Here is a 27,233-nt window from a genome sequence, read left to right on the forward strand (position 1 = left end):
CATAAAAAAAAAACCTTTTACTGCTCACTGGGACCTGAAAGATGTCAATAAGCCTCTACTCACACGAGTGAACAGCAGAGATGAAAGAAGAACTTTCTGTTTGCAGGTGAGGAAACTATTTTAAGTTAAAACATCCTGTCAGTTGCAGTCTCAGTCGTGTGTTCCTGTCTACTGCTTTGTTGATTGACTTCACCCACCACCTTTCCAGTGACCTGATTTTGTTGATGAGGCACAACACAGCTTGAAACATTTATTTAATAAAGAACATCGTCTTGTCTGAGTAATGCTTTATTGCTTTTGTGGAATAACAATTGGTTACACATTACAAGGCTTTTCTTTCTGATTCAGTTGAACCATACCCTCATCTCTCTCTTCCTGTTGTTAACTGTCTGAATCTTCTGAAGTTGTGCATGTGTGTGCTGGAACAGGAAATGAATGCAGACCGAGGAGGCAGGCAAGCTGAAACTGGCACAAAGCACTAGCGTGTATACACACCCACCCACATACAATACAGACACACACACACACTGGCCCTGAGCAACAACTGTCAGAGCTGGAACGTCAAAGCGGTGGCAGCAAAAGACCGATGCCGTCTAAGATATTAAGAGGAGTGAGCTTCTAAGAAAGGAAAAGAGATTTGAAGACGGAGAAAAACAGGAGACGGATCCTACAAATTTAACTTGAACAAGAAGAGAAGGAAACAAAGGTGTGGGGAAGATGGTGTTCCGATCCTACCTCAGCAGGTAATCTTCTATGAATTTGCTTATTTTAGATGGACTTTGTATTCATTCTTAAGGTAGTTTGCTTTATTTTTAGCCTTTTTTTTATTCTGTTCGAGTTACTAATAACAGCTACCTTCCTTATTTTCTGTTTCTGTCTTATTGCGTGACAAACAGCTGTCTGCCCACATAAACAGCAACTTGTTGCAGTTTACAAAGAGAAGGCACAGCGTGCCATCTTACTCTGTGATGTGAGACCAAAAAATCTGAGCACTTGATTTCTGGTGTTGAGTTTTATGTCCTCAAATCTGTGATAATTATAAGAGTTTTGTTTTGTGTCAGTGGCACGTCGATCAACTGAAGCTGTCAAGCTGATAGGTGAAATTGTGATGTGAGAAACGTTGTCATTCAGCGTCAGTCTTTGGTTCTCATTGTTGTCCGACCTTATAATTCAGCTTCATAAGCTCAATGGAACCTGTTAAGAAAGATAAGAAGAACCATTTTGTAAGCATGCTAAATCCATTCACAGTGTGTACCATTTAGTGCGTAGACCTCGCAGAGTGAGAGCGCTCTTTCTGCATTCCTGAGGTGACTGGGCTGGTGGGTGTGGGTGTGGAGGGAAAACTGGAACACCACAGATCTGGTACAGCTATCTGAGGTGCACGGACCATTCTGAAGAGAATCTCAGTTCTGCCTCAGGTCTTCGCTGAGTGCACACCTCAAAATAACACCTCTGACTTTCTGAGGCTACTGCTTTGGTTGGGTTCAAATCTGAAAGCACAGCAGGTTTTGCTTAGAATCTTGAATTGCAAGCATTTTTACTGTACACATCTGAGTTTGGTTTACTGGTTAACTTTTAAAAATGAAAATTTACTCACCCTGTAAAATGTTCTTTCTTTTACGGAACACAAAAGGCAATGTTTGACAGAAAGTAGTCCATATGAAAGGAGCACTAAATTCCAAGTCTTCTGAAGCTATACAGTAGCTCTGCATGATGAACCGACCAAAGTTGTTAATGGCTGAAAATCACATCCGCCAAAACTTTCGCATCTCATTGCATTTATATCACAATTCATGCATGCAATGAAGTTGGAGATTATTGACATCAAACCTACAAGTTTGTACAAACAAGTTACTGTTTATTAAACAAAGCTATCTGAACTATTTGGTTCCTCAATTATTTTTTAATATCGCATGTACACAGTCTCTGGCACACTCAAAAATGTAACAAGGAAGAGGAGGGGAAGACAATAGCTTTTAATATTTTTTGTTCTTGTATTTTTATGTTCCGTACATGACATATAGAAAAAGACTATTTAAAACAAAATGAGGATGTTGAAGACCTTGAACTGACAACATGTGGCAGGGGATAATATGAAGTCTTAGGACAGCCCAAAATCTAATTCTAAAAATGACCGGGTGCTGCAGGGTGAGTGAACACATCACATAGAGAACCATTTTCCCCCCTGCCATGAACATCCTGTGAGAGATCCAGACAGCACAGCAAGGTCAAAGCAAGTCAGGCTAGAGAAAAACAAGGAGTTTCCGTGTTTAAACACTGTCTAAATAGGAACGGCCTCCTCCAATTGTTCTACACTAACAGCCATTTTCAACTGGAAGGAGGACACCCCTCCTCCCAAAGACAGCTTGTGCAGATTCCAAGGTGATTTCTTTTTAAACCGCTCCAACATGATGAATCACACATTGATGTTTCTGTCATTTTTGCTTTGCTGCTGTTCAACTCCACTCAAAAGTTGTGAAACAGGTTCTGGCTCTCCCCTTCCAAGGTGAACTGTTTGTGAAATACATTAAGTATCCAGTCTGAGATCTAAGTTGGCATAACAGCATATCAGTATGAAGAAGATATATTCTCAGAATCAAATGTATAGTAGTGCTTTTGGCCACTCCCTCCTTGGATTGTGGAATGAATGTGCTTCTTTGGACCACAAGGCCTCCTCTCGATCTATTGCCACCCCCTGGTTTATAAATCGAGAAGGTGGTCTGGCCTACCATTTACTTCCCTATTTAAGGAAGAACTGCTGTATGTCTACAAACTCTCTCTTGGTTAGCTTTTTCAAGTGTACAAGGGTGGTGTTCTTTGTCTCGTTTGTCTCTCGGGAGGCATGTCTTGACTTGTTAAAAAACAGCAGCTGATGTTGTTTTGGCAAGAGGCTGATAAAGTCTTCTGTAGACTACATGGATTTTTCTCCTTTTCATATTGCTAAGAGCAATTCATTTCAATTTGCCTTATTTTTTGTTGGGAGACAACCAATTCCCAGTCTCCTAAATAGTTAAAATAATATTTTTGTGACAAATGAGTGCAAAATTATTTTGTGATTTTTTTTTTTTCAAATCACATTACATTCCAGTGCAGTAGTGGCCGTAAGGGTGCTTCACTGAACCAATCTGTCTGCAGATTGCTTACATCAAGGGTGTTTTTTCATATCCCACAAATGAAATGCTTTTGAGAGTTTCTCAGACTTTGTAAATTCATAATTGAAGAATAGGCTTCCTTTCAGTTGAGGAGTTGGAATATGAATTTCTTTAGCCATCCCTGACAGGAAGTTGTAATTTGAATTACATGAAGAGAAATTTACTGAATTGCAGAAAGGTGTTTCCACTCTGATTCACAGGTTAATTTATTAATTATAATGAAATAAATAAACTAAATACAAATTTACCAAACTATCTAAAACTTAAAAGCTTTTTAAACTTAAAAACACCAAGTCTCATGACAGCTGGCTCTGTCACTCACTCTCATAAAATAAAAACATCAGATGTGACAAGAAATTCTAAAGAGACACCCTTTTTAATACTGTAAATTTTGACCTGATACTGTCTGAAATGCTGCTTTATCTAATGAAAATAGTCCCAGAGCACATGTGTTTGCTTTGTGGTTAAGAGTGGTGTTTAGACATAAAAGGACTACATATAAGATCCTTGGAACATTAGATGTTTACAAAGATCATGGCACATTGGGTGTGAGGGATTGACATTTTAAGAGGAACACACACACATCTCAAATCAGTAGAAAGCTGATTTGTGTTGCTGACAATGCAACCCAGTCTTCCTCTCTCCTTCTCAGCAAGGGGAAGGAGGCATTTTTACTGCGTGATAAGCCGCACGGCACAATGGTTCATATGCTCTTTTACTCCAAATTATGACCAGAAATGGATAAATATTAAGTCTGCTCTTTAAAACAAATAAATAACCAATGTAGGAGAATTGTTATGCGCAAACAGCAGGAAACTTGTCAAAAATTCTATTCCGATTTGAAGGTAGCCAATGTTCCTTAGAATGACAATGACATAATTTCCTTTGTCTGTACCTTAATGTCTCAGATGGATTTCTACATAATTTGCTGGCAGCTGAATCCAAATAGCACCTTGACTACTGACACTTTGCTGTTATCTGTCTTTCGTATTACAGTCAATTTCCTTTCCTTTACAGGCAGTAGTCAAACCACATACAAAAGATTAACAAGCGATAGAGGATGCTTAGCAAACATTAAACCACTGTTGAGTCGAGGGTGAATCTCTTAACAGTACTTTACTTTGAGGACTAAGTAAACAAGATGAACTGTCAATTAATATAATTTTATAAACACACACACATATATATATATATATATATATATATATATATATCACATATACAGTAGTATCAAAAAAGAAGTGGATCAAAAAAGTTCATCAAAGTTGTCCTAAGAACGGCGGGTATTGTTCAAAATTCATGTATAACTTTGATGAAAGTTATACATGAAATGTTGACTATTGTGTGTATATATATATATATATATATATATATATATATATATATATATATATATATATATATAGTAATCCGAATGATCTGGGCTGCGTTACTCAAAAGCATTGTGAGCTAAGTTGATCATATTAAAGACCATTGGTGGCAATGGTTCTGCAATCTACTTACGCTTACAGCCCTGATTTGTACATTTAAATTAAGCAATTTTCTACAATCTTATCCTGTTTATTTAAACTACAAGAGCATTGCAAAAAGGGGTGCTCTAATCTTACTTGAGTGGCTGTGGAGGCCACGCTAGATTGATTGCTTCAGGTCATTGATCAGAACGATGGCATTTAACCTCAGTTACTGGTCAATATCAGAGCACTACCTCACAGTTCCCTGCCTTAAATTCTCTTAAGTTCAACATCAGCTGTTGACAAAAGGTGTAGATTAGAGATCTCCACTGTCAGCTTAAAATGATCAAGAGCTCTTGGAATGTGGTACTGTGTGATTAAATGAAATACTGTGCTTGCCTTTACTGCGGAATGCATTGCAGCATTTGTAGTGACTGCACCTTGTTATGTCTACCTATTATAGTTTTTTTTTAAAAACGGGGTAAGGAGTAGTATGATCTATCTCATTCAGGCTTGTTGGGCAATTCCTGAACAGCTGGACCAGTAGAAAGTTCAGCCAAAGTGCTGTTGTTTTGCACTTATATTATAGAGCAGGTGCTCTTTGCTTATGACTCAATTAAACAGTAATCTGTGTCTTGTGCTCAAACTGCTTTTTATAATCCTTTTCTTTTGTTTTCTACCCACAGGAGGGCCTTTCCTGAGCCTTGATTCCAGCTTGATTCCCTTAAAGGGTAAATGGGTGAGACGGGTAAGATGACGTCCTTACACAGTGTGGGCCTAGTGTTGGTGGAGTTTGAATATGAATATGAGGGCCGGGATGGCCACATGGTGTCCATTAAACCCAACGAGCGCTACATCCTCCTGGACAAAACAAACGATCATTGGTGGCATGTGCGCAAAGATGAACGAGCCAAGCCATTTTACATCCCTGCTAATTATGTAAAAGAGCTTCCACCCAACATCCCTTCACCTCTGGACTTAAGAGAGCCTCCAGCCCCTGACGTGAGGCCTGCGGTGCCTGACCTCACAGAGATACGCAAACCAGATGAAGTGACAATTAGACTTCGCTCAAAAGGGAATTACAAGACAGAAAACCGCATGTCGACATTTGGTGTTCCTTTGGATTTGCATGAGCCCCCTTCTTACAAACATGGCAGACCTTCAGATTCTCTCCTCTCCCTGAACACGGGTTCTGCCTCAGATTCTTCACAGCAGAAGAAGAGGATGAGTCAAGCTACCAATCTGCTGTTAGGCTCTCGCACTGCTCCAGCTGAAACAGTGCCTGATAAGTTTAGAGTTCCCAGCTTCAGCCCAGCCGACCCCCTCCATAGACCTACCCCTGCCAAACCTGTGGACCTCCCTATCATCAAGAACCTAAATGAGACCAGGCCTCACAGGAACTCTCCAGAGCTGGAATCCCCAATAGAGCCTGAAAGTGAAAGTTCAAGTTCAGAACCACTGCCATCACCAGACTCTGAGAATATTTATGAATCCATTTCGGACCTGAATCTAGACCTGTTGTCACTGACTGACAAAGCACCTGATGGATTGCCAAACCCTCAGACCAACTCTTCATGCTCACCTCCAACAATAAAGGTACAGTTTTAACTGTTTGTTTTTAAGTGTTGTGCCACATTCAGAATTTAATTGATGATGTCTTTTAGATTTGTATTCCTTTCCAGAATTTAAATTGAGGAAACCGAATGTAAAATTAACAATTCATATTTAAAGCTGCAGTCCGTATCTTTTCCTCTTTGTCGCCATCTCTCTGTTCGAAATCTGTAACTGCAGTGATTCGCAGGATTATTATCTTTACGTGGGTTGTAAATCGTCATTAAACAGCGCGGATGAACACAGTGCTTTGAGGCGAGTGCTGCTGTCAGTCACCGCGCTGTGTGGATACTGTCATACAGAATCACAGATTCACTTTTTGAAAGTTTGACCAACATAAGAATTTTCATAAGAAAATGTCTTCTGAACAAGTAAGTAACATCCATTTTTGTTCTGACCAACTAAGGGGGAAAAAGCATTCGACATGATAAGCTTCGTTAGATTTAATCAACGCGATTTACAGCAACCGTGCAAATTATAGCCTACTTTGTTCTCAAATTGTTCATGTTAACAACATCAGCATTGCGTGACTAATGTTAAATTTAATGTGTTTTATGGTTAGCAGCGTAGTTCAGAATTCATATTCTCCATAATAGCAAAACGAGAAAGGCACAACAAAGGAAACTCCATAACTGTGTGAAAAAAGAAAACGTACTGTTACACGATTGAACTATTGAAATGTCTTACTTGTTCAGCAGAAAAAAGCCGTCTCTTCTTCCGTTTTGAACCCCTTCAAAACACGGAGTTCACGCACTTTTCAAAAGCCCCGCTGATGTTTAAATCCTTGTGTTCGCATGAGACGGTTTCTTTCTCTTTCTCTGGCCACCTTAAATCCGAAGTACGAAGTCTTTTGGGTTTTATAACTGCTGAATCTCCAGTTGACACTGATGATTGTTGTTTGGATCTTTCTGGATGCCATAAGTTTAATTATGTAAAGTGCTGCGAGAAAAGCCTATACATCTAAACATCTCGTCACGCGCAGTATAGCCGGCTAGCCGAAACTCCTTCTTTATGTGTACGGGTGTGACGTCATGACGCAAAGACATGCTCGAATTTCCCGCGGAAACCCACCAGTACCACTGGAATTAAAATCATTATTACAAGCTAACCGTTTTGAATCTAGCTATGGCAAGCAGATAGTTTTGACCACTGGCAGAATACGTTTTTTTTTATATAATTATTTTGGATTATTTTTAACTTAAAAAAGTTACGGACTGGAGCTTTAAAGATGCAGGATTGAAATCAATTGAAATTCAAATTGTGCAATTTTAAATTAAGTCAAATTTAACATAAAGTTAAAAAAGGTATTTAAGTTTGAAGACCATATGCCTTGCAGGTAACAGCCTTTATTGCACTAGTAAATGAATGCATAGTTTCAAATCCTTTTATGGCATTGGTTTCCCTTTCAAAATGTCACTTTTGACAGTTCCTTAAATGACACTGACTTATTTCTGTACAGATAGATGTTTGTGAACAATCTTTTGAGCACATTGACAGCATTGCCTTTCAAATACTATAATGTTATTTCAAGTTTGTGTTTTTTATCTTTCTAAGAGAAAGGTTTGAATGGAGTATCTTCATATTACATAGATTTTTGATCCGTTTCTATTGTAGAACAAAAGAAGTGTTGTATTTGAATACATAATGACTTTTTACCTTTAAACTGTGTATTTTTGACAAATATAGCATCTCTGCTTGGCAGGATTGGTAAGCAACAGAGCATAAATCCTTATGAGGAAAAGCAGTAGAACAGAAAGTGTGTCTCAAAGGAAATGTTTGGGCATGTTATCAAAGTGGGCCACTGGGAGGCGATGTTGGCATGCTGCATAAAGTGTAGTACATGTTTTTTTTTTTCCCCGTTCAGAATCGAGTTTCAATACAAATGATAATAATAATAATAATAATATGTTTAATTTATATAGCACCTTTTCCAAGCTCAAGGACGCTAACATTAAGTGTACAGTACAGTTTCAGCATTACCCAAAATCATACAGAACATTGAGACAGCCATGATCTTGATGCGATCAAGTCACCATCAATGAGACTTTTTGTCCACTAAAGAAGTAGTTACTCAGCTGTTTAGGAGCCAGATGAAATAAAGCACAGAAAACAACGGGAAATAAAGGAGAGCCGCTTCACAATAAGGCCTTCCTACATGACATCAGAAAAGTTTTTTCTAAAGCTTCTGAGTTTTAGCAATTGAAAGACAATTTATAGACACTCTCATCCAATAAAAACTTATGCCATCATGCATCATGTGTGCATAACAATATCCAATGATAGTCCTGACTCTGTAAACTGACAAACTGTATCTAAAGAAAACATTACAAATTAATTTTCTTTTTCTGTTCGCATTAACTATAATGCACTTACTTGTGTCTCTTTACAGGTTGTAAGGGCACCCATCCCTTTTTTTTCATGTGCTTTTGAGTTCAGTTAATAAGAGCTACAGGGCATGTCACAACAGGGTTAGGTTTTATTTTATGTAGTGAGGCATCTCACTTCTAGCAGGTAATGTTTTAAGTCAAAATCATACCTGAAATATAATGAGACAATATTCCTAATTGTGTTATTTGTTTCAGAAAACAACTTTGACAGAACAGTAAAAAAAGTATCATTTGCATGTACATTTTAAAGGGAACATGTTCATCTCCTGAGACACTGTTAACACATATTTAGGGATCTGAGTCAGGCTTGGTGTTGTAGCTGCAAGGTTACTATTGTCCACAGATGCTTTCAGCTTCTCCGTTTCAAAAACAGTAAATGATCCTGAAGATCACTGAAATTTGGCAAAAAGCAAGGGAGGGGGAGAGAGAGATAAAGACTGAGTTTGAAAGAGAAAGGTTTTTGTTCTCATTGTCTCATTCTCTGTTACTTTGGTAGGCTAATTCAAATAACTTTATCATAAAGCCACTGAAACATTGAAACTAGGGAGGAGAGAGAGATGGAGAGTGAGAGCGAAAGAGAGAGGCTTTTGGGTTACTTTTTAAAGAAATAACTTTCTAAGAATATATATTTAATATAAATTGTTCATATTCATTTCAGTTTCACCACAAAGCATTTTTACAAAATTCCAGGGAAAGTTCATTCTCATGTTCTCAGTTTCTCTGAATTTTACCTAATTCCAAAGCATTTGAGTAATAGTGGACAGTGCCAACAAAGTGCACTTTTTCCCCCACATCTTTGTCGGTTCCATTCTTGTTTGGGAATAGCTTGGAATTTGTTTGGAAAGAAAGGGAGAGGCACAGTGGGAGTGGAGCTTTCAGTGCACCTGTCTCAGGTTTCAAAGCCATTGTTAGTCTCTCTACATCAGTGTACATGACAAATGTTTCACACAAAACCAGTACTGTGTGAAGCTTCGGTTCTGAAGGTCCTCAGATGACTTCATGCTTCTATCCACCTTATTTTTCAACGCGGAAGTAAGATGTTTTCTGTGAATGTGCAAGACTTTCGATTTATTAGCTGCTATTGGAAAATAACGAGAAGAATACCAAAGTAAACTGTAGAACTGTTTGTGCTACAAACCAGCATGTTTATAATTAAGACATAAATTAAAAAAATATGGTAAGAAATACCAGTTTGCAATATCAAACAGAATAATGAGCTGTTTTGTAAATAACTTGAAAGCAAATGACACCAAAAGCCAGACACATTTAAAAATAAGGTGGGTATAGTTTGTCTATTAAAGACTTAAAACGTTTCTTTAATGACTGCAAAGTCAAGGTACATGGTTGTCACCATAATTTAAGAATGTCCATGAGCTCAATTCGGGTATTGAGGAATACAAATACATTTGTAATCACTACAGGCTCACTTTTACTAGCTATGTGTAGGCTAGGCAATTGTAGCCTACCTACCTCTATTATTTGTCTTTGGCAACAACCATGAGAACAGATGACAGCTGGTCTATTCCTGCTAAAATGCCCCTCAGCCACCAGCACGTTTACAAAACAAAGGAGGAGTTCTTCCTGAAGGCCTACAAATCTCATTTTACTGCTTAAAAACCCAAGCTAGTTAAGAACAGCTCCCACCCTAACCCACACCACAGGCACTGTGAATACCCAGCGAACCGTGTCCTCTCCTCTGACCCTCAGCGTGACAGATTTTACACCGCAAGTAGGCTATTATTCGTATCTGCCCTTGTAAACCATAAAACGCTGTAAGTGTGGTAGAGAAAGAGTTAAAAAACGAAGGTGGGTCGACTCGACGCTCCCTTAACTTGTTGTGTGGTAGTTTACCTGGCGCCGCTGGCTCCTGGGAGGCGGACTTGACTCTGCTGGGAGTCGGAGAAACAGGTGAGATTCATCGCAGACGTCTGGCGGAAATCAAATACAGGTATTATTATACCTAATACTATAAGGTAGAACCTAACTGATTCGCGCGGTTTTTAGACGGATTCGTTGATTGTAGTCATAACGTGAGCGCGAATGGTTACAGTGCACGCGCTACGCTGCACTGCCTTGCTTGCAGTGTGTAGCCTTGTCAGTTTTTGTTTGTGTTGTGCTTTTCACAGTATCACATTGTTCTATGCTGCCTATGCCTTAATACCTTTTCTTTTTCAATTGGAAATTTACGGATAAAAATAAAAATACTTATGGTCCACGCCTTGTTTTACAATGACCGCGGACATATTGCTGTTAAATGATTACCATGCTGTGTCAGTGTATAACATTGTTTTTTTCCCCATCAGATAGGAAAATCAATTATCACTATACATCATTGATTAATGTAAACACTAAAAACTATTTCCAGGTTAAAAGTATTAGTTTGGTTTAAACCTGTACATAGCCTACTATTGATATTTAAAAGAAAGCTGTAGTATTTATCTAAAATGATTGCAAAAAAGCTTGAGAGCTTTTGTAGACCCCAGTTAGTAGTGTGCTTTACCTTTAAGGTGACTCAACAACAGCCCGGAGCCAGCATAAAATAGCAGCTTGTTGTGGTGTGCACGTTCTGAAGTGGGCTACTAAAAAACGTATCTCTATCTTCTGTTTTCTTTTTTTTCTTTGAGAATTATTGCGTCTTTCCTCTGCTCGGTTTTTCTTTTTATGTCTCACACTTAGGCCTACACACACACACACACACACACACATTGTAGACCGTCTGTTTTGCCTTCTCGCTGGAGTGGAGCTATTATGAGCAGATAAGGCTACTTGCTCTCTGAACTGCTCAGTGATAAGCTGTAAATCAGGGTTCAATTGATTGATAATATTTGTGCAGATTGTTTATTTAAAGCCCTTGTTTGGGGGTTTACTCAGAAGTTGCTGCCTCTTTTGGATATGATTGCAGTTACAACATGACCAAGCCAACAATTCTCAGATGTATGCAAATGTTATGAAGTTTAGCTTTGTGTCCTCGAAACTTTAGATAATTATTATTTACCTGCGTTTAAACTTTGGCAGGGAGTCACCACTCACACACATTTATCTGACTTAATGAATCAGTGTCCACGTGATTTATTTTGTGACTAATAGTTGTGTCATCTGGTTTGGCATGAATTCCATTACTTTTATTCAGATAGATAGATTATATTCATTTAGGTTTGCTTTTAGTAAGACCTATGTGATCAGCAGTTTAAAAGATTAGGACTTGGTATGATTCCTGGTTTATGTTATTGTTTGTTGCAAAAGGAGGAACTGCTTGATTACTGAATGATCAAGAATGGGGTCAAATTACACTGGAATGTCACGTCAAGATTATTTTGAGACTTTAGGCAACATAAATGATTAACCAAACATCCCACTCAGTGAACATTGATTTTCAGCAGTGTGTACTGTGTATATTGACAGTATTTCATGGGTTATACAAATGAAATATGTTTACCTGTAACCTGAGGGATTTTGATTATTTAAAAATCAAAGTGTTAGTCATTACGGATTCGTTTTTCCCCCCTCTAAAACATGAATGTTAACAACACAATGGTAATGCAATTAATGTGGACATTTGTCCCCCTTGAACCCTTCAACACTTTATTGGGCTGTGTGTGTCAGTGTGAAGTCAAAACCAGATGGCACAAAAACAAACACAAACAAACAAACTCAAATTCAGTTTCCTTGACACCAATGCTATGCTAGTAGACTGTTCTTCTTTGAATAAAACTACCAGTGCAATTATTTTTACATTTACATTGTTTGCCTGTGCAAAACATCCCACCACACTATCACAGATATTGCTCAGATCACTCATTCAGTGTAAGCCTATGATATTTTTGGACATTTTATTATATTTTGGACAATTTTTACCCCAAAATTGTTTGCATAGATAAATTACACCTTTCCTCAAGCCAAATACGAGTTACATGTTTAATATCTTGAGTTAGGGTTTTAGAAACATCCCTAAAATATGAACAGTTGTAATAGTTTGTGAGTTGAGATAAATCTGGCATGTTCTCTCTGTTTGTTAACTTGATGATTCTGATTGCATTTCTGATAAAGATGCTTGAGATACAGATCCATAGGGCCATTTTTTTTCAAGTGAAATCAGGCTGTTGAGGTTTTATTTGAATGACAAAACACAGCCTGTAATCTCTTACCGCTTGATTTGATTACACCAGAAGTCTATCTAACCCAGTTTTTTGCACATAGCTTGTTCAACAGGAAAGAGGAAGTAATGGGAGACACTAAATTTGTGATTTCAGTTTGCAAGCACTACTTCCCCTATTGGAATGATGGGGCTTTGCATAGGCTACACTAAAGCGTTCTTGAAACGTAAAATTGCAAATGTCTGCATTTGTAGCTTTGGTTTTACTTCAAACGGTTGATTGTTGTCCATGTAACCTTTTGACAGATCACAGGATGTTTACTGAGCCTATATGATTATGTTTGTTTTAATTAGCATTACTCCACCTCAAGAGGAAATGATAGTCCCCCCACCCACAGCAGTTAGTTTGTGTTCCCATTTGAGCTTTCTGTGTTTGTATGCGCACTCAAACATGCGTGTTGAACCCTCAGGAGATCCCCTTTAGCTTTCCTGTCAAATAATCTGATGTGCCCTTCCCCTAAAGCCTGATTTTAATTCACAATTTCTGTGAATCTCTACTCGCTGTATACCTGCTGATAATGTACTGAGCTGAGCTGTAGTTCGGCGGAAAAGCGTTTCCAGATTTTTGTGGTGTTTTGAAACTCTCGCTCCTTTCATATGTGGTCTGAACACAGTAATTAGGGCCCGAGCACCAATGGTGACAGGATCCTACTGGAATTGCTCTGTTTATTGAGTTTTGATATGCTTTCTGGTCCTTTTTTTTCTGAGAGGAATTTTATTTTGATAACATTCGGATGGAAGTGAAAGAGGTGATCCGTAAGGCTTGCCGTACGCTTATGCCCAGACTGCAGACCTTTCTGAGGCTTCGTAAGGTAAGCGGTAAACACAAGGTAGCATTGTGATGCTGAAACTGGGTTTTGTGGGATTGCTGTGTCAGATATGAGATGGTGAACACACTGATTACGTCAGTGCTTGTGAGACTATACTATTGTTTGCTTAAAAGAAGCTGTTGTTTACCCGATAAAGATATTCTACTCAAAGTTTGTTACTGCAAGAGAAGAGGTGACACATGGTCAAATGATTTACTTTTGTTTTGATGCCTTGAACTGAACCCATAAATAAATTGTAATTGTTATTGGGGCATTCCTGTTTTCAAATCATAAAAGAGATTTTGGATGACAATATATAGCCTGCGTGGAACACCAGAATTTGAATTGTAGATAATGCAAATCCATTACCGGTACTTGCACTTGATACGATTTTTGCAGATTGATTTTTACTGTTTATTTTAATACTATGAGAATATAATGAGAAATAATGGGTTTTCATAGCTTGTTCTTGCATTTGTTTTTTACAGCTTTATTTTAGCAGTTCATGTGAAATTAAGCAGTGAGAGCTGTGTACTGCAGTTTAACGTGGATGTTAAAATATTTAAAAAAAAATATTTTTTTCTAATTCTTATATAATTTAATATGCAATGTAATGACTATGTTAATTAAGCGATTAATACATGAATTATTGTACTCAGTCACACTGCATGACATGCACTGAATGTGTGTGTGTGTGTGTGTGTTTGTTTGTGTGTGTGTTTCTCTTCTAGAAACATTTTTAGACAAAAACATTTCTTCTAGGTGTCACACAGAGACAGAGTAGATTAATTTGACAGTATCTGGCAGTTATATTGGCCGTTGTCCACACTCCACCATTATGTGTGTATCAAGCTCTTCTCAAATGTCCATCGTGGAGCGGAAACCTCTGCCCGTTGTTCTGTTTTGATCTTGGCTTCCCTTCCCCAGAGAGTGTGCTGTGCTTTGGAAAACACATTATCTGGATGCATCCAAATTTAGTTTCCAGTTTCCAGAGAAACTTTCACTTGGACTAAACAAACACAGGCTTTCATTAAGAAGGACTCTTGATGATGTTTTTCTGACCTCACATTGTGGATTCAAGTGAGGTTTCACAGGTGTGCGGGTCAAACGTCTACAGCCATGCGCTATGATAGTTCTAACTCAAACTGATGTCATATCCTCACCCCTCATGATGTTTCAAATGCATATGATGCCATTTTCTGAAGTTGGAGTTTTAGGAGTTGGCTATAGCAGAATGCCCAGGCTGCTTTTTTTCCATACAAATCATGATTACGACTCAAGTATACATACTTTAAATTATACTTAAATTATACTACATACTTTATAACTCTAAATGTTTTAAGCAAGATGAGGTGAATAATATTTAATTTTTTGATCAAACTTTCCATTTAAGTGCAGAGACGTGTTCTGTTTGATTGAAGCTATCCATAACAGGAGAAAAAGTGAAGGCCTAAAGATGAAAGCTGGCGAGTTATTTGATTCCACATAAACGTCTTTGTGTCTTTCCTGAATCGAGGGAGCGGTTCCAGCGGGATTTTCTCCCCATAGCTCTTTGTTTTCATTTAGGTTTCTATTGATAGATCTATTGAGATGAATAATGGAAGTTCTTGCATGGGATATAGACAGAAACACTCAGGGCCTAAAACTATTTTTTTGCCACACCGGCCTATGGCCGGTGACTTAAGTAAATTTACCGGGCAAAAATATTTTTTACTAGCCATGAAACCGATGTTGCAAAAAAGGCAGTTATGACCAATACCACAGCTAAAACTACTAGTCTAACTAATATAACTTAAAAGTAATCAAATGTAAAACGACACTGGGGTAGTATTCGCTCGCTGTATAAATAAACATTGTTTAATCCTTATTGAAGGTGCAAAAGTTATTCAGTCAGGAGCAGTGAGTCATAGTTTTCTTTGTCTTTTGCTGTTTGATTAACCTTAAAAACAGACAGTAAGACTAATGCTGCCTTCATGTGCTATTAGAAATGTCTTACTTACTGCTTCTGAAGTTGTGATTATAAGCTTGTCGTATTCAAGTGCTTTGTTGTTGGAAAGAACAGGAATCATGCATGATCGAGACCAGGTTTACGCTTGCCTATTTTTGGGAAAACCTTATTAAAGCCAAAATGATATTTAGCATCCCATTCATTGACAACAATATAAACATTCACCACGCTATCTAGACAGCTTGCTGACGATTCTGGAATTTTGGTTAAACTCGTGAACTCGGGTATCAAAATTATTCCCGAACTTCCCAGTAAATACAACTTGGGCGTTCAAGTCCAATTTTTAACTTGGAAACTTGTATTTACGATAATTCTGATAGCATGCAACGGTAGCCTAATGCAGGCATCTAATATACTGTTACACATGTGTTGTCTTTCTCAACTGTTTACGTTCACTTAAGACATAACTGACTATGTTTACTAGGATACTTGCAATTTTTTATGTAAATTTGTCTGTTGAAGCGCAAGACGACGTGAAAGGGAGCTCAATTCATTATTTGCCTGCTGTCGAGACGTGGCTTTCTGGGCGTGCTTCGGATGTGTGCACAGTAATGAATTGAGCTCCCTTTTGCGTCTTCTTGCACTTAAATATTTAAATTGACTAAGCTTAAACTTCCGTGACGATGCAGCACTGACCTGTCAACTGTCCCAAATGTTGTTCATGTTTTCACAAGATTGCGTTAGAATGCATAAAAATGTTACCGACCAACTGGTGATTCACAATGTTTCATTGTGACAGTTGACAGTATACTCACCAACGTCAATTTTTACTCTCATTTGGGGCTTGGCAAGTGTTAATTTTAGGCCCTGGATACACTCCTCACTTTGACATGAAAAAATGTTAGTGTTGTGTTCCATGGGATGTGGTTTCAATTGTATAAAAGTTTACCAGTTAACTTTTTACATGGTTTCCACTGCTTATGTACACCACAAAATTAGAAAAGTCCAATGAAATGTTAAGGGTAATGCTTTCAATCTTTGCTACTAAAGTAGCCTGGATGCCAGCCCGAACCCCGCCCACAACATTTTTTGATCGGGAAGTTCGGTCTGGACTCGCTCCATTGAGGAGTAATTATGATCGGTTCAGAAATCGTCGGGCCAATCAAATTGCCAGGGCGGGCTTTATACGATGATGGACAGATGATCTGCAGGGACGTAATCCTCACGTTATCAAAGAGCGCTTGGGTTGAACTGGTTTCCCTCACAGATGACTGCCGCTGGAGAACTGAGATGTAGAGATTCCGCTATCGCGTCCGTTGTAAAAGAAATCGACAGCGCATTCATTTTAAAAGACGAACATAGAACTGCAATCAAGGCATTTGTCGATCGGAAAGATGTGTTTGCCGTCCTTCCTATGGGATTCGGCAAAAGTTTAATTTATCAGCTGGCTCCGATGGTAACTAAGAAGATGGGCAATGAAAACCCTGTGGTCGTTGTGTGGTTTCTCCTTTGGTCGCACTCATAGAGGGCCAAGTAAAAGAAGCAACACTTGTTATTTTACTTCTTCCAGCGTGCGTGCATTTGAGTTCTGTAGTTGACAACTGTGCTATGCAAAGTAGTTGACTTACTGCGTTGCTCTCATTGGTTGTAGGTCTATCCAATTGAGTGCAGAGGTTTTTTTTTTCCTGGTTCGGTTAAGACACGCCTCATAATCAAAGCCCTATGAAGCAGAATCAGACTCACATTCTGACTAGAATATGAGTATGACGAAGTCAGGCTACTACTAAAGTCAAACTATGTTAAACTCATTATTTTGGACCTTCCAAAGTAGTCCATGGAACATTTTTCTGACTGAAATTATTTTTTTTTGCTTTTGGCATCTCCTTATAATTCTGTAACTTCAATTAATTTAAATATGTAATGCAACCATGAAGGTCAGTAGATGATGACTATATATATTTTTTCATCTTTAGATGAGATTTAGTCTTGTAAAAGCAGCCATCATACCTAAAACATGTCCTCTCTCTCCCCAGATTGAGAATGACCCCACCACTGCAGTGTATGCAAACGTTACTGACCTGAAGAAGACCGTTCCGCGCTCTTCAAACTCCTCTGTCTCCACCTGCTCCTCACCGGGCATCGCCCTCAGTCCCGGCCCAGACTCCGCCTGCTCGCCCAGCTCGGCCGGATGGCAGGTCCATACTGACCACGACAGCGGTAAGGAGTACTACTACCAGCCTTCCACAGGAGAGAGCAGTTGGTCTGATCCCCGTAGCCCTAACCCAGGAGCTGGTATGGAGTCTGTGACCTCCCCCATGCCTGTGTCCTCCCCATCCTCAGCTCACTCGCTGGGCTCTGACTGGGAGAAGATTTTGGATGAGACCACTGGGAGACATTATTATTATAATCACGGTTCGAAGCAAACCTCTTGGACTGCCCCGGAGCCATCGCCACCTCCGTCATCCACGGACGTGGCACACAGTCATGGCAATGAGGCGGATGAGCCGGTAAGATTCTGCCTGTCTCTATATCTCTCTATCTACAATACCATTTGACGGTTGTTTTTTTTTTTAAATAAATGAATCTTGTATTCAGCAAGGATGTATTACATTAAAATGACTTTAAAACCGGCCGTTAAGACATTTATAATGTTACAAAATATTTCTATTTTGAATAGATGCTGTTCTTTTGAACTTTATATTCATCAAAGAATCCTGATCAAATGTATCCCGGTTTACACAAACATGTTAAGCAGCACAACTGTTTTCAACATTGATAACAATAAATGTTTCTTGGGAATACATAAATGTTTCAAATCAGCATATTAGAATAGATTTCTGAAGGATCATGTGACTGAAGACTGGAGTAATGATGCTAAAAATTCAGCTTTGCTTCAGGAATAAATTACAATTTAACGTATTGTTAAATTAAAGTAGCATTAAATTACAGATCTATCTGTCTGTCTGTCTATTAATCTTTTATGAATTTTTTGCATCCTCAGCCACCCCTTCCTGATGAGGACTACCCAGCGAATCAGCGTGAAGATTCCCTTATATCACTTCAACTCCCTAAAGATTTTCATTTGCACCAAATCAAGCATGCCGTCATCCCTAGGGCTGTTATGGACACACGTAAAGATGTCCATCTGGGCTGGACTCACTCCGTAGGGGCCGATGGGAAAACTGTCTACACAAATGAACTCACTCATGAACAGGTGATGAGGGCTTATCAGAATTATTGTATTACTACAATGAGCATACACTACTAAACAGACTGTGAAAAAACTATATTTAATTTATATATTTTCTTTGTCGTTTTAATGCGTGTCACTGTAAAAAAAAAACATAGCAGAATTATGACTAATCTTTTGTGTGTATTAGTGCCTCCTTTTGGTGCCTTCATAATACTGCAACTGCACATGGCAACATACTGAGGACATATTGCAAATGTATCAAACCAGCTCCAAACTTTTTTCACATTTTCTGCCCCTAATTTGGTAGACAATCATGGGGAAAATAATTGGAATGTGTTGAAAGATTTGTCAGAGATTTCTGTAGCTGACTTATATCACCACATCATTTAAGCTCAAATTATTTTATTTTATTTATCCAAATCATGTTGTGGCCAGGTCAAGTCTTCTTTAAAAATAAATAGCTTAAAAAAACAGAAATGTGTTTCACAAAATGACTGACTAATATTTTTGTCTCCCAATTGCAGTGGTTCCAGTCTATGGATGACAAAGGGAAGTTGTTTTACTACTTAAAAGGGGGATCTAAATGTCAGTGGACCCTTCCAGAGGTCTGTGTATGATTTTGTTTCATTTATCATTCTGTATTTGTGTTATTTTTTTTGTTGTCTTTGTTAAATCGAAAACAATTTATATTCTTTACAAATGCATGTCTCGCCCTGAACTCTGTATATACTCATAAGACCTTTGTTGACTCTTTGTGAAGGCTTCAGTCCCGTCCGGTCAGCCAATGAATGGAAACGGAATAGACCAAGATGCTCAACCTGTTTTGAACAACTGGAGATTAACAATGTTCCAGTTCAACATGCCTCAGGAAGACCTGGTGAGTGTCAGCTCAGGACACGCTCTACCTGGATCTTTTCAAGATATACACAATTCTTTGACTCTTTTTATCCTTTGCTTTTTAAATAGTTAACATTTATCTGACTTCTAAACCCTTAGAGAGGTCAGGCAGATACAGCTACACATAAGCCAACATGTTTCATCAAATTGTGTGAGGGATGCCCTCAAAGCAAAGTCTGTTCTCTCTCATGTGAGACATTTCATTCTCAGCTATTTTCTGCAGCTGACATCACAGGGACCACAACAGGAAGGAAGGAAACATCTGGTATCCGATCCGCACCTCTTTCCACCACCTAATATTCATTTATTTTTCTTTCTCTTCATTTCCTCCATCAGAAATTTTCCCCCTCACACAGGCGGATCGCCTCTGACAACGCCAGTGATGCATCCAGCACAGGGAATTCACCAGAATCACAGCATTACGTATGTAACGTGACCTCTGTTATTTCCAACTCTCATTGGAGCTTTTAACTCATGTCATTTAGTTCCCCAAAACTCATTCATGTGTAACAGTCTCATTCTTATTTTATCATAATTTTGCTCTAATTCATGTTATGTTCCTCTAACTGAATGCATTTCCATACAAGGCCTTGCACCGATTCTGACCAGATGTTTAAGGTCATGTTAATAAAAAAAGGTGTTTTTAAGTCTCAAGTAAACGATTTTCTGATGTGCGGATTTAGTTATCAGCGTTCTGATTTAAATATAGATACGTTGTTTATAAAAAAAATATTCAGTATAGTATGAAAAAAAAGATTTGTGAGAACCCATAATTTTGTTTCCTTTCTCAAGGATAAAAAGTTAAGACGGCGGAGAAACCTGTCCAGTCAAAGCACAGATTCACATTCTCATCATGTGCGTCCTGAGCTTGTTTATTCGGCCTTTTAAGTCATCTGCACTGGTGTCCTAAACTAACATGTCATGATGCATTAGACAAAAACTAACATCACTGCTTGTTCTCTGATGGTCTTGCTTGGCTTTTAAATGTTTGTCATTCATCAGTAGCTGTAGATAATGTTGTTTTGTGGCATGCTATTCTATCATTACTCATTAAACATTCTATGGACAGACCTGAACACACACTTTTTTTAACAACTGTTGCACTCACATCGAACTAAAGTTACCAACAAATCTCTAAGCTCTCTAAGCTCTGAAATGTAGTTCTTGTTTACTTCACTTGTCATTATATAATGTACAAATGGTTTATTTTTAATGTTCAAAAAGAGCTTTTTGTTTGTCCTTGGTTTGATTTATACATGTTTAATCTGACAAACAACCCTTTGTCTTTTGCGTTCAGCAGTCATCGCTGGAGAAGGCTGGGATTCTCAACAAGACCAAAGTCGCTGAGAATGGAAAGAGGCTGAGGTGGGGCGTTGAATTAACAGCTTTTGTCTGTGGTTAAACAGTATAGTCATACTTCACCTAAGTATTGATGGGGAAAAAAGCATGTAAATCTGTTTAGGGGCCGTTTAAACGACACCGTTTTCAACTAAAAATGGAAAACTTTTTAGTTCATTTAAACGACAACTGGGTTTTGGGGGCCTGAAAATGCAAACTTTTGAAAACTGGTTTCAAAGTGTGAGTTTTTGTAACGTCACTGTTATTGTCTCCACTGTTACCCTCCATGTAGTGTTTCTTGACAAAGTGACATCGCCAACTACTGGCCTGGCATGAATAATACAGCTTTTTTAGTCGGTTTCGTGGATCCGTGTGAACGGGATCGTTTTGACAATGTTGTCATCTGTACGCGAAAAACACTAAGGAAGAACTTCCGTTTTTAGCACATTGTTGTCGTGTAAACATACCCTTAGTTTTTATGTTTTACCTTAGGGCAGGGGTGAGAAATTCTGTTCCTAGAGATCTACCGTCCTGCAAAATTCAGCTCCAACCCTGATCAAACACAACTGAACCAGCTAATAAAGATCGTAAGGGCCCAGTTGTTTGAAAGTAATCAGATCGGATTTCGGCTATCAGATTGGATCAAATCTTGAAAATGGGTTGTTCAAAAGAAAAAAAAAAGGATTCTGAAATCAGATTAGATCACAAAATCCAATCCTGGTTTTGATCTGGATCGAACCATCAGTTTGTGTTCAAAACTTTTTAGTAAGATTGGATACCTTTGATCCAATAAAATCAGGATTATACTGATCCCAGCAGAAGGGTGGATTTCAGGAACAAATATGTAATAAAACTTCAATACTGGTCAAATGTAGTACACACACACATGTATTTTTTTATTTTGCTCTTGATTAGTTTAACTTTTAAAGTAATTAATTAGAAGTAGACATTAGGCAACCTATTAAGCCTTTCAGAAGCCTACAACAGTAAAGTAAAAAAGAGATTATTGTGCCATAAACAGCTGTAAATATTAAACCAAAATATGATATTTCATTTAGTGTTTTTGTAATATTTGTAAACTACATTGGCACAATCATAAGAGATGAACCAGTCAAAAGCATTGAAATATGACTCTGCAGGTATAGGTAGATCTCCAGGGCCCAGTTAATGTGTTTTTTCAACTCTGAAATGTTGAAATCCTGCTGCTGTCTGTGCAGGAAGAATTGGGCGCAGTCGTGGACCGTTCTCCATGATGGCATACTCACTTTCCACAAAGACCCTAAATTTACACCTGCTGGGATGTCTGTAAGTTTATATTTATATTTGAGGTTATTTAGGATTATATGTAAATCTACATGCTCATTTTTATCCTATATTTTTACATTTAGATTACCTTTGCCATCATCTTTAAATCTTTTAAAAGATGATAATTTAAAGGGATAGTTCACCCGAAAATGAAAATGTTGTCATCATTTATTTACCCTCATGTTGTACCAAATCTGTATGAGTTTCTTTCTTCTGCAGAACAGAAAAGAAGATAATTTGGAGAATGTTGGTAAACAGGCAGTTGACGGTAGCCATTGACTTTCATAGTAGGAAAAGAAAATGCTATGGAAGTCAATGGGCATCGTCAATTGTCTAGTTACCAACATTCTTCAAAAAATGTTTTTGTGTTCAACAGAAGAAAGAAACTCATACAGGTTTGGAACAACTTGAGGGTAAGAAAATGATGACATAATTTTCATTTCGGGTGAACTACCAAAATAATTTAATAATACATTTAAATGTAATCTTTGATTAAGTTTACTGAAGAAAGCTACTTTCATATAAACTGATTACCATTGGGTTGTCTCCTGCAGACCAAGTCCAATCAGATTGTCCCAGAGTACACCGTGGAACTGAAAGGAGCAACTTTATCATGGGCATCTAAAGAAAAGTCAAGCAAGAAGAATGTTTTAGAGGTAATCACTGTGACTCCGTACAGTCTCTGGAAATAAATAAACAAAGGACTTGCATCCTGTGAAATTTATTACATTGCTTTTCCTAGAATTAAGACTGAATAGTTTATCTGAATTCAAATCTGTTCCATTGTCATCAGTTTAGTCATAGGCCAGTGTGACTGACTGTGACCTTTGTTTTGGCAATAAAACACAAATGCTGTTATAACTCTTGCACTATTATGAACGTGTTGCAGTTTAAGGTGTGTTAAAGCCTAGAAGTATGTTATCTTATGCACAAATATGTTCATTTATAGCTTTGATATTGATTGCTGGCAATAATGGTTGACTTTTGCCCTTTAGAGATTTTCTTGTAGGCATATACAGTCCATATTTTTTAATATTAAAGCCTGTAATACTGTCCATGTCACTGAGCAGCTCAAGACACGTCATGGCTCTGAGTATCTGATACAGTATGACACAGACAGCATCATACATGACTGGCACAAGATCATTTTGGACACGATCAGACTGCTGGTGAGTGCTGCCCCATGCTGGCCACATACAGTATAACACAAAATCTGAAGTTTTTTTTACCCCCTCACATTTGCAACATTTGCTTAAAACGATGTCAAAAATATGTATGTTGTGATCTTTCACAGCATGACCATGGCCATTACTCAGAGGATGAAGTGGAAGAGATCCCAGACAAATCTCCATTGCTTGCAGACAAAGAGAAGAAGACTGAGTGTGAGAAATTGGATCAGATGCACATCACATGCATAACTGTTATCAATGACTTAATTCAGCATCTTTGAGTTTTTACACATTTTTCTTATAGCAACACGACTGAGTTCAACAAATAGCATAGACACAGAACAGGGCCGTGTCCGTACCAAGCTACGCAAGTTCCTCCAGAGGCGTCCCACCTTACAGTCAGTCAAAGAGAAGGGCTACATCAAAGGTTAGTATCAACTTTTAGCCTTTCAGCGTGAATTTAAACAGTGACACTGTTCAGTCCATACATATATAGAAGACTCATATCAATGAGAAATTGACTGTAATGGACTGGTTCTTATCTTATTTTCACTTCCTGTTCTAATATAGTAAATGATTTTAACTTTCAATTTGTTCCTTTGTTTACAGAGAATGTGTTTGGCTGCCACCTAGATACCCTCTGTCATCGGGAAAACACAACCGTGCCCAAGTTTATGGAAAAATGTATCAGAACTATTGAGAAAAGGGGTAAGCGATAATTTTGCCATTTGATAACAAGTTTGAGTTAAGGCCTGTTCACACCAAGGACGTTAAATATATAACGATAAAGAAATCTTTTAAGAGGTGGTCCACACCTCTACTATAAAGATAACAGCACAGAGAAACAAGAATCACTTTCACAACTATTTATTTCCATCTGATAAACGATAAAAGCATTGACAGCCAATCAAAATTCTTCCTTGAGCATTTAAAGCGGTGGACAACAAAACTGCAGCATGGTTCTAATAAACAAACAGATATAATAAAATTATCGTTCTTGGTGTGAACGGGCCTTAAGAAAAGTAATCTAAAGTGTCAGTGTCTGTTTGCCTGGTGCAGGTCTGAAAATAGATGGAATCTACAGAGTGAGCGGGAACCTGGCTGTCATCCAGAAGCTGCGATTTAAAGCTGATCATGGTAAACGAAAACTAGATGCATCATGAAAGATCACCGCAATTACTTTCATTGTGTTTAAACCGTTTCACTGTACACATCCACCATTTAGCATTGAGTTGTTCACTATATCACAGTGAATTTATAGACTACTCTGGAAATAAACAAAACACCATAACTGCTACAGCTATAGTAAAAGATTTTATTCTGAATTGTATTTAAAAAATTGGTTTTAAAATGTTCTCAGGACATTTTTTATTTTTTTATTTCATCAAATGTCAAATTGAAAGAGCTTACATAGTTTTCTTACAAAGCAGTAAGAGTTTGTTTTTAATTGTTTTGTCATTGTACTTTAACTATTCTGCTCTAAAAAATGTTAACTATATATCAAGGTTTTAAATAATAAGTATAAAAGTATTATAAATATAAATTGTTAATGCTGTAAAATCATAATAACTTAATGTGAGATCTCCTTCAAACAATGATTTCTTATTTTCCAAAAAAGTGTGTTTTATTGACGATACAAAACTGTATTTTCCTTTCTCTCTGTAGAAGATGATCTGGATCTGGAGGACGGGCAGTGGGAAGAGATCCATGTGATCACAGGAGCTTTGAAGCTTTTCCTACGTGAACTTCCTGAGCCTCTATTCCCCTTCAGCTTTTTTGATAGGTTCATCGCAGCCATTCGTGAGTATAACTGTCCTGTTTTAGAGAACAAATGAGTGGGTGTACCTAATAAATCTGTTGATTTTTTTTTTTAACAGAGTTTGTTAGATAGTAAAAATAATATCTTTTTGACATGGATGTACAGTATGTTTGCTTTGACAGCGATTTGATATGATTCTTTACTAAAAGATGCGTTGCATCATGAACTCTGAAATGTGGGACTTATTTGATTATTATATCTATAAATTCAATTCACCGGGATAAAAATCAAGAATTGTACTTTCTAGAAATGAGTGACTACAGCCAGAAAGTGTCGTATATACGAGATCTGGTGAGAAACTTGCCTTTACCCAACCACGACACCATGGAGGTTCTCTTCAAACATCTCCGAAAGTATGGACTTCTTTTTTTTTTTTGCTCCGTTTTAATGTAGTATATGTCAGTAGTATGATGAGCATCTTTGTCACATATATTGGTTTTGTCTGTTGAAGTACTAATCCATTTACCCATCTTTCAGAGTAATTGACCATGGTGAGCAGAACCGCATGTCTGTCCAAAGTATGGCCATCGTGTTCGGCCCAACGTTGCTGAGACCGCAGGAGGAGTCCAACATCACCATGCACATGGTCTTTCAGAACCAGATTGTGGAGCTCATACTCAACGAGTTCAATGAGCTCTTCCAACCCAAATGAAATTACAAAATGGTAGGAAAGATAATACAACCATCAGCACATCTTCTGGCGTTCCCATCATCTTTCCAGAGAAATGAACAAGGTTACTGTTTTCTGTCCACTGATTGGATATTGACTTACCCATTCAATATTTCTTTTTTATTAGAACTAATCAAAACGTCTCAACCAATAAGTGCCCTGTGAAACATCAAGAGGATCTGCCTTGTTCTTGAATGCAATCTGTGTTTTTGGTACCGACCAAAATCAAGAGAACAAAAAGCCAAAGGGACCATCAGCCGATATGATCAAACAGATCTTATAAAGAAAGGCTAATTCTAATTTGTCAAGGTTTTATGTTTGAGATGAGACCGTTGAAGAATGAAAGAAAAGAAAGAAAAGTTCTCAGTAAGAAATAACTTACAACAATTGCTTTGAAGATATTAGACAAGCAGAGCATTGTACTTGTTACTGAATAATATACTGTATATTATTGCTACTCATCCAAAACAGTTCCTGTGGAACAACAGCATTTTTGAATTAGCTAAACAAACAAGGTTTTTCCTGTGAGATTTCCATGCAGATGTTGAATGAACAAGTAAACGGTATGGACATTTGCTTGATTTGTAATATTTCTCTGAAAGAAGATCTTGATGATGAAACCTGGGTTTTAAAGTGCTTGATCACCAATGTGGAGGAAGCTCTAGACCTATGAACTGTATTGCTAAGGAGACTGAGAAGAAACTGTATACTGACTAACATTTTTCTTGAAGATCTAACATGTTTTGTAAAATACTGACAGTACAATGTACAGACGTATGTATGAAAACAAATATGAACAATGGAACATTATGCAGTAAAGTAAAATGTGGATGTTGAATACAAACTTTGTGGATGTAGACTAAAGCTGTACATATTTTACATATGTTGTTTATATAAAAGTATGGTTAAGAAATAATTGGCAATTTAATTTCATTACAGAGATAAATAGTCTGTAAATAAAACAGATTAACCATATTTAATTTTATGCAAATATGTGCATAGTTTTTACACTGGTAATTACTGAAATCTAGGAAATATATCAAGATATAAGAAATAAATGTTATTAGTATTAAAAGAGTGCATATACAATAATAATTTTGCAAGTCAGATGAAAAGTATGTACATCAATTTAAGATAGTGAACAGATATTATCACTGGACTATATCTATGCAATGTGAGAAATTATAAATAAATATGGTGCCTTCATTTTCACTCTTTGGTTTCCTGTCTTTGTTTATTGTTCCCTGAGATATTTTCAAGCATTAAATGACCAGTTTGGGTTACACTTTATTTTAAGGTGTCGTTGTTACAGTGTAATTATATATTTAAGT

The 27,233-nt window shown here is 37.6% G+C and overlaps 1 protein-coding gene across 6 annotated transcripts; it reads left to right on the top strand.

Moving 5' to 3' along the window:
- Positions 1 to 26,621, top strand: arhgap27l (Rho GTPase activating protein 27, like). 6 transcript variants are annotated; one of them, XM_056234610.1, is made up of 21 exons: positions 1 to 106; positions 429 to 743; positions 5,290 to 6,199; positions 17,545 to 18,018; positions 18,513 to 18,725; positions 19,229 to 19,309; positions 19,465 to 19,581; positions 19,938 to 20,024; positions 20,394 to 20,456; positions 20,899 to 20,966; positions 22,157 to 22,244; positions 22,799 to 22,900; positions 23,315 to 23,413; positions 23,539 to 23,626; positions 23,718 to 23,840; positions 24,023 to 24,121; positions 24,473 to 24,550; positions 25,079 to 25,213; positions 25,480 to 25,585; positions 25,710 to 25,896; positions 26,030 to 26,621. In XM_056234610.1, exons 3-20 carry the CDS (start codon positions 5,339 to 5,341, stop codon positions 25,882 to 25,884), a joined length of 3,057 nt encoding a protein of 1,018 aa, XP_056090585.1. In that variant the 5' UTR covers positions 1 to 106; positions 429 to 743; positions 5,290 to 5,338; the 3' UTR covers positions 25,885 to 25,896; positions 26,030 to 26,621. The 6 variants fall into 6 exon arrangements, with proteins under 6 accessions (XP_056090585.1, XP_056090587.1, XP_056090588.1 ...); XM_056234612.1 differs by having other exon boundaries at positions 20,902 to 20,966; XM_056234613.1 differs by lacking the exon at positions 20,394 to 20,456.
- Positions 26,622 to 27,233: the final 612 nt, after the last annotated feature.

Source organism: Rhinichthys klamathensis, unplaced genomic scaffold (genome assembly GCF_029890125.1).
Source record: "Rhinichthys klamathensis goyatoka isolate OS25496 unplaced genomic scaffold, OSU_Roscu_1.1 h1tg000401l_1, whole genome shotgun sequence".
Taxonomy (NCBI): domain Eukaryota; kingdom Metazoa; phylum Chordata; class Actinopteri; order Cypriniformes; family Leuciscidae; genus Rhinichthys; species Rhinichthys klamathensis.

What these genes read in the sequence shown, in the direction of transcription:
- arhgap27l (XM_056234610.1), top strand. Translation starts at nt 5,339, where the DNA reads ATGGGTGAGACGGGTAAGATGACGTCCTTACACAGTGTGGGCCTAGTG. An exon ending in TGGACACGATCAGACTGCTG is followed by an intron (nt 23,414 to 23,538) that starts GTGAGTGCTGCC and finishes GATCTTTCACAG; the next exon opens with CATGACCATGGCCATTACTC. An exon ending in CTCTTCAAACATCTCCGAAA is followed by an intron (nt 25,586 to 25,709) that starts GTATGGACTTCT and finishes CCCATCTTTCAG; the next exon opens with AGTAATTGACCATGGTGAGC.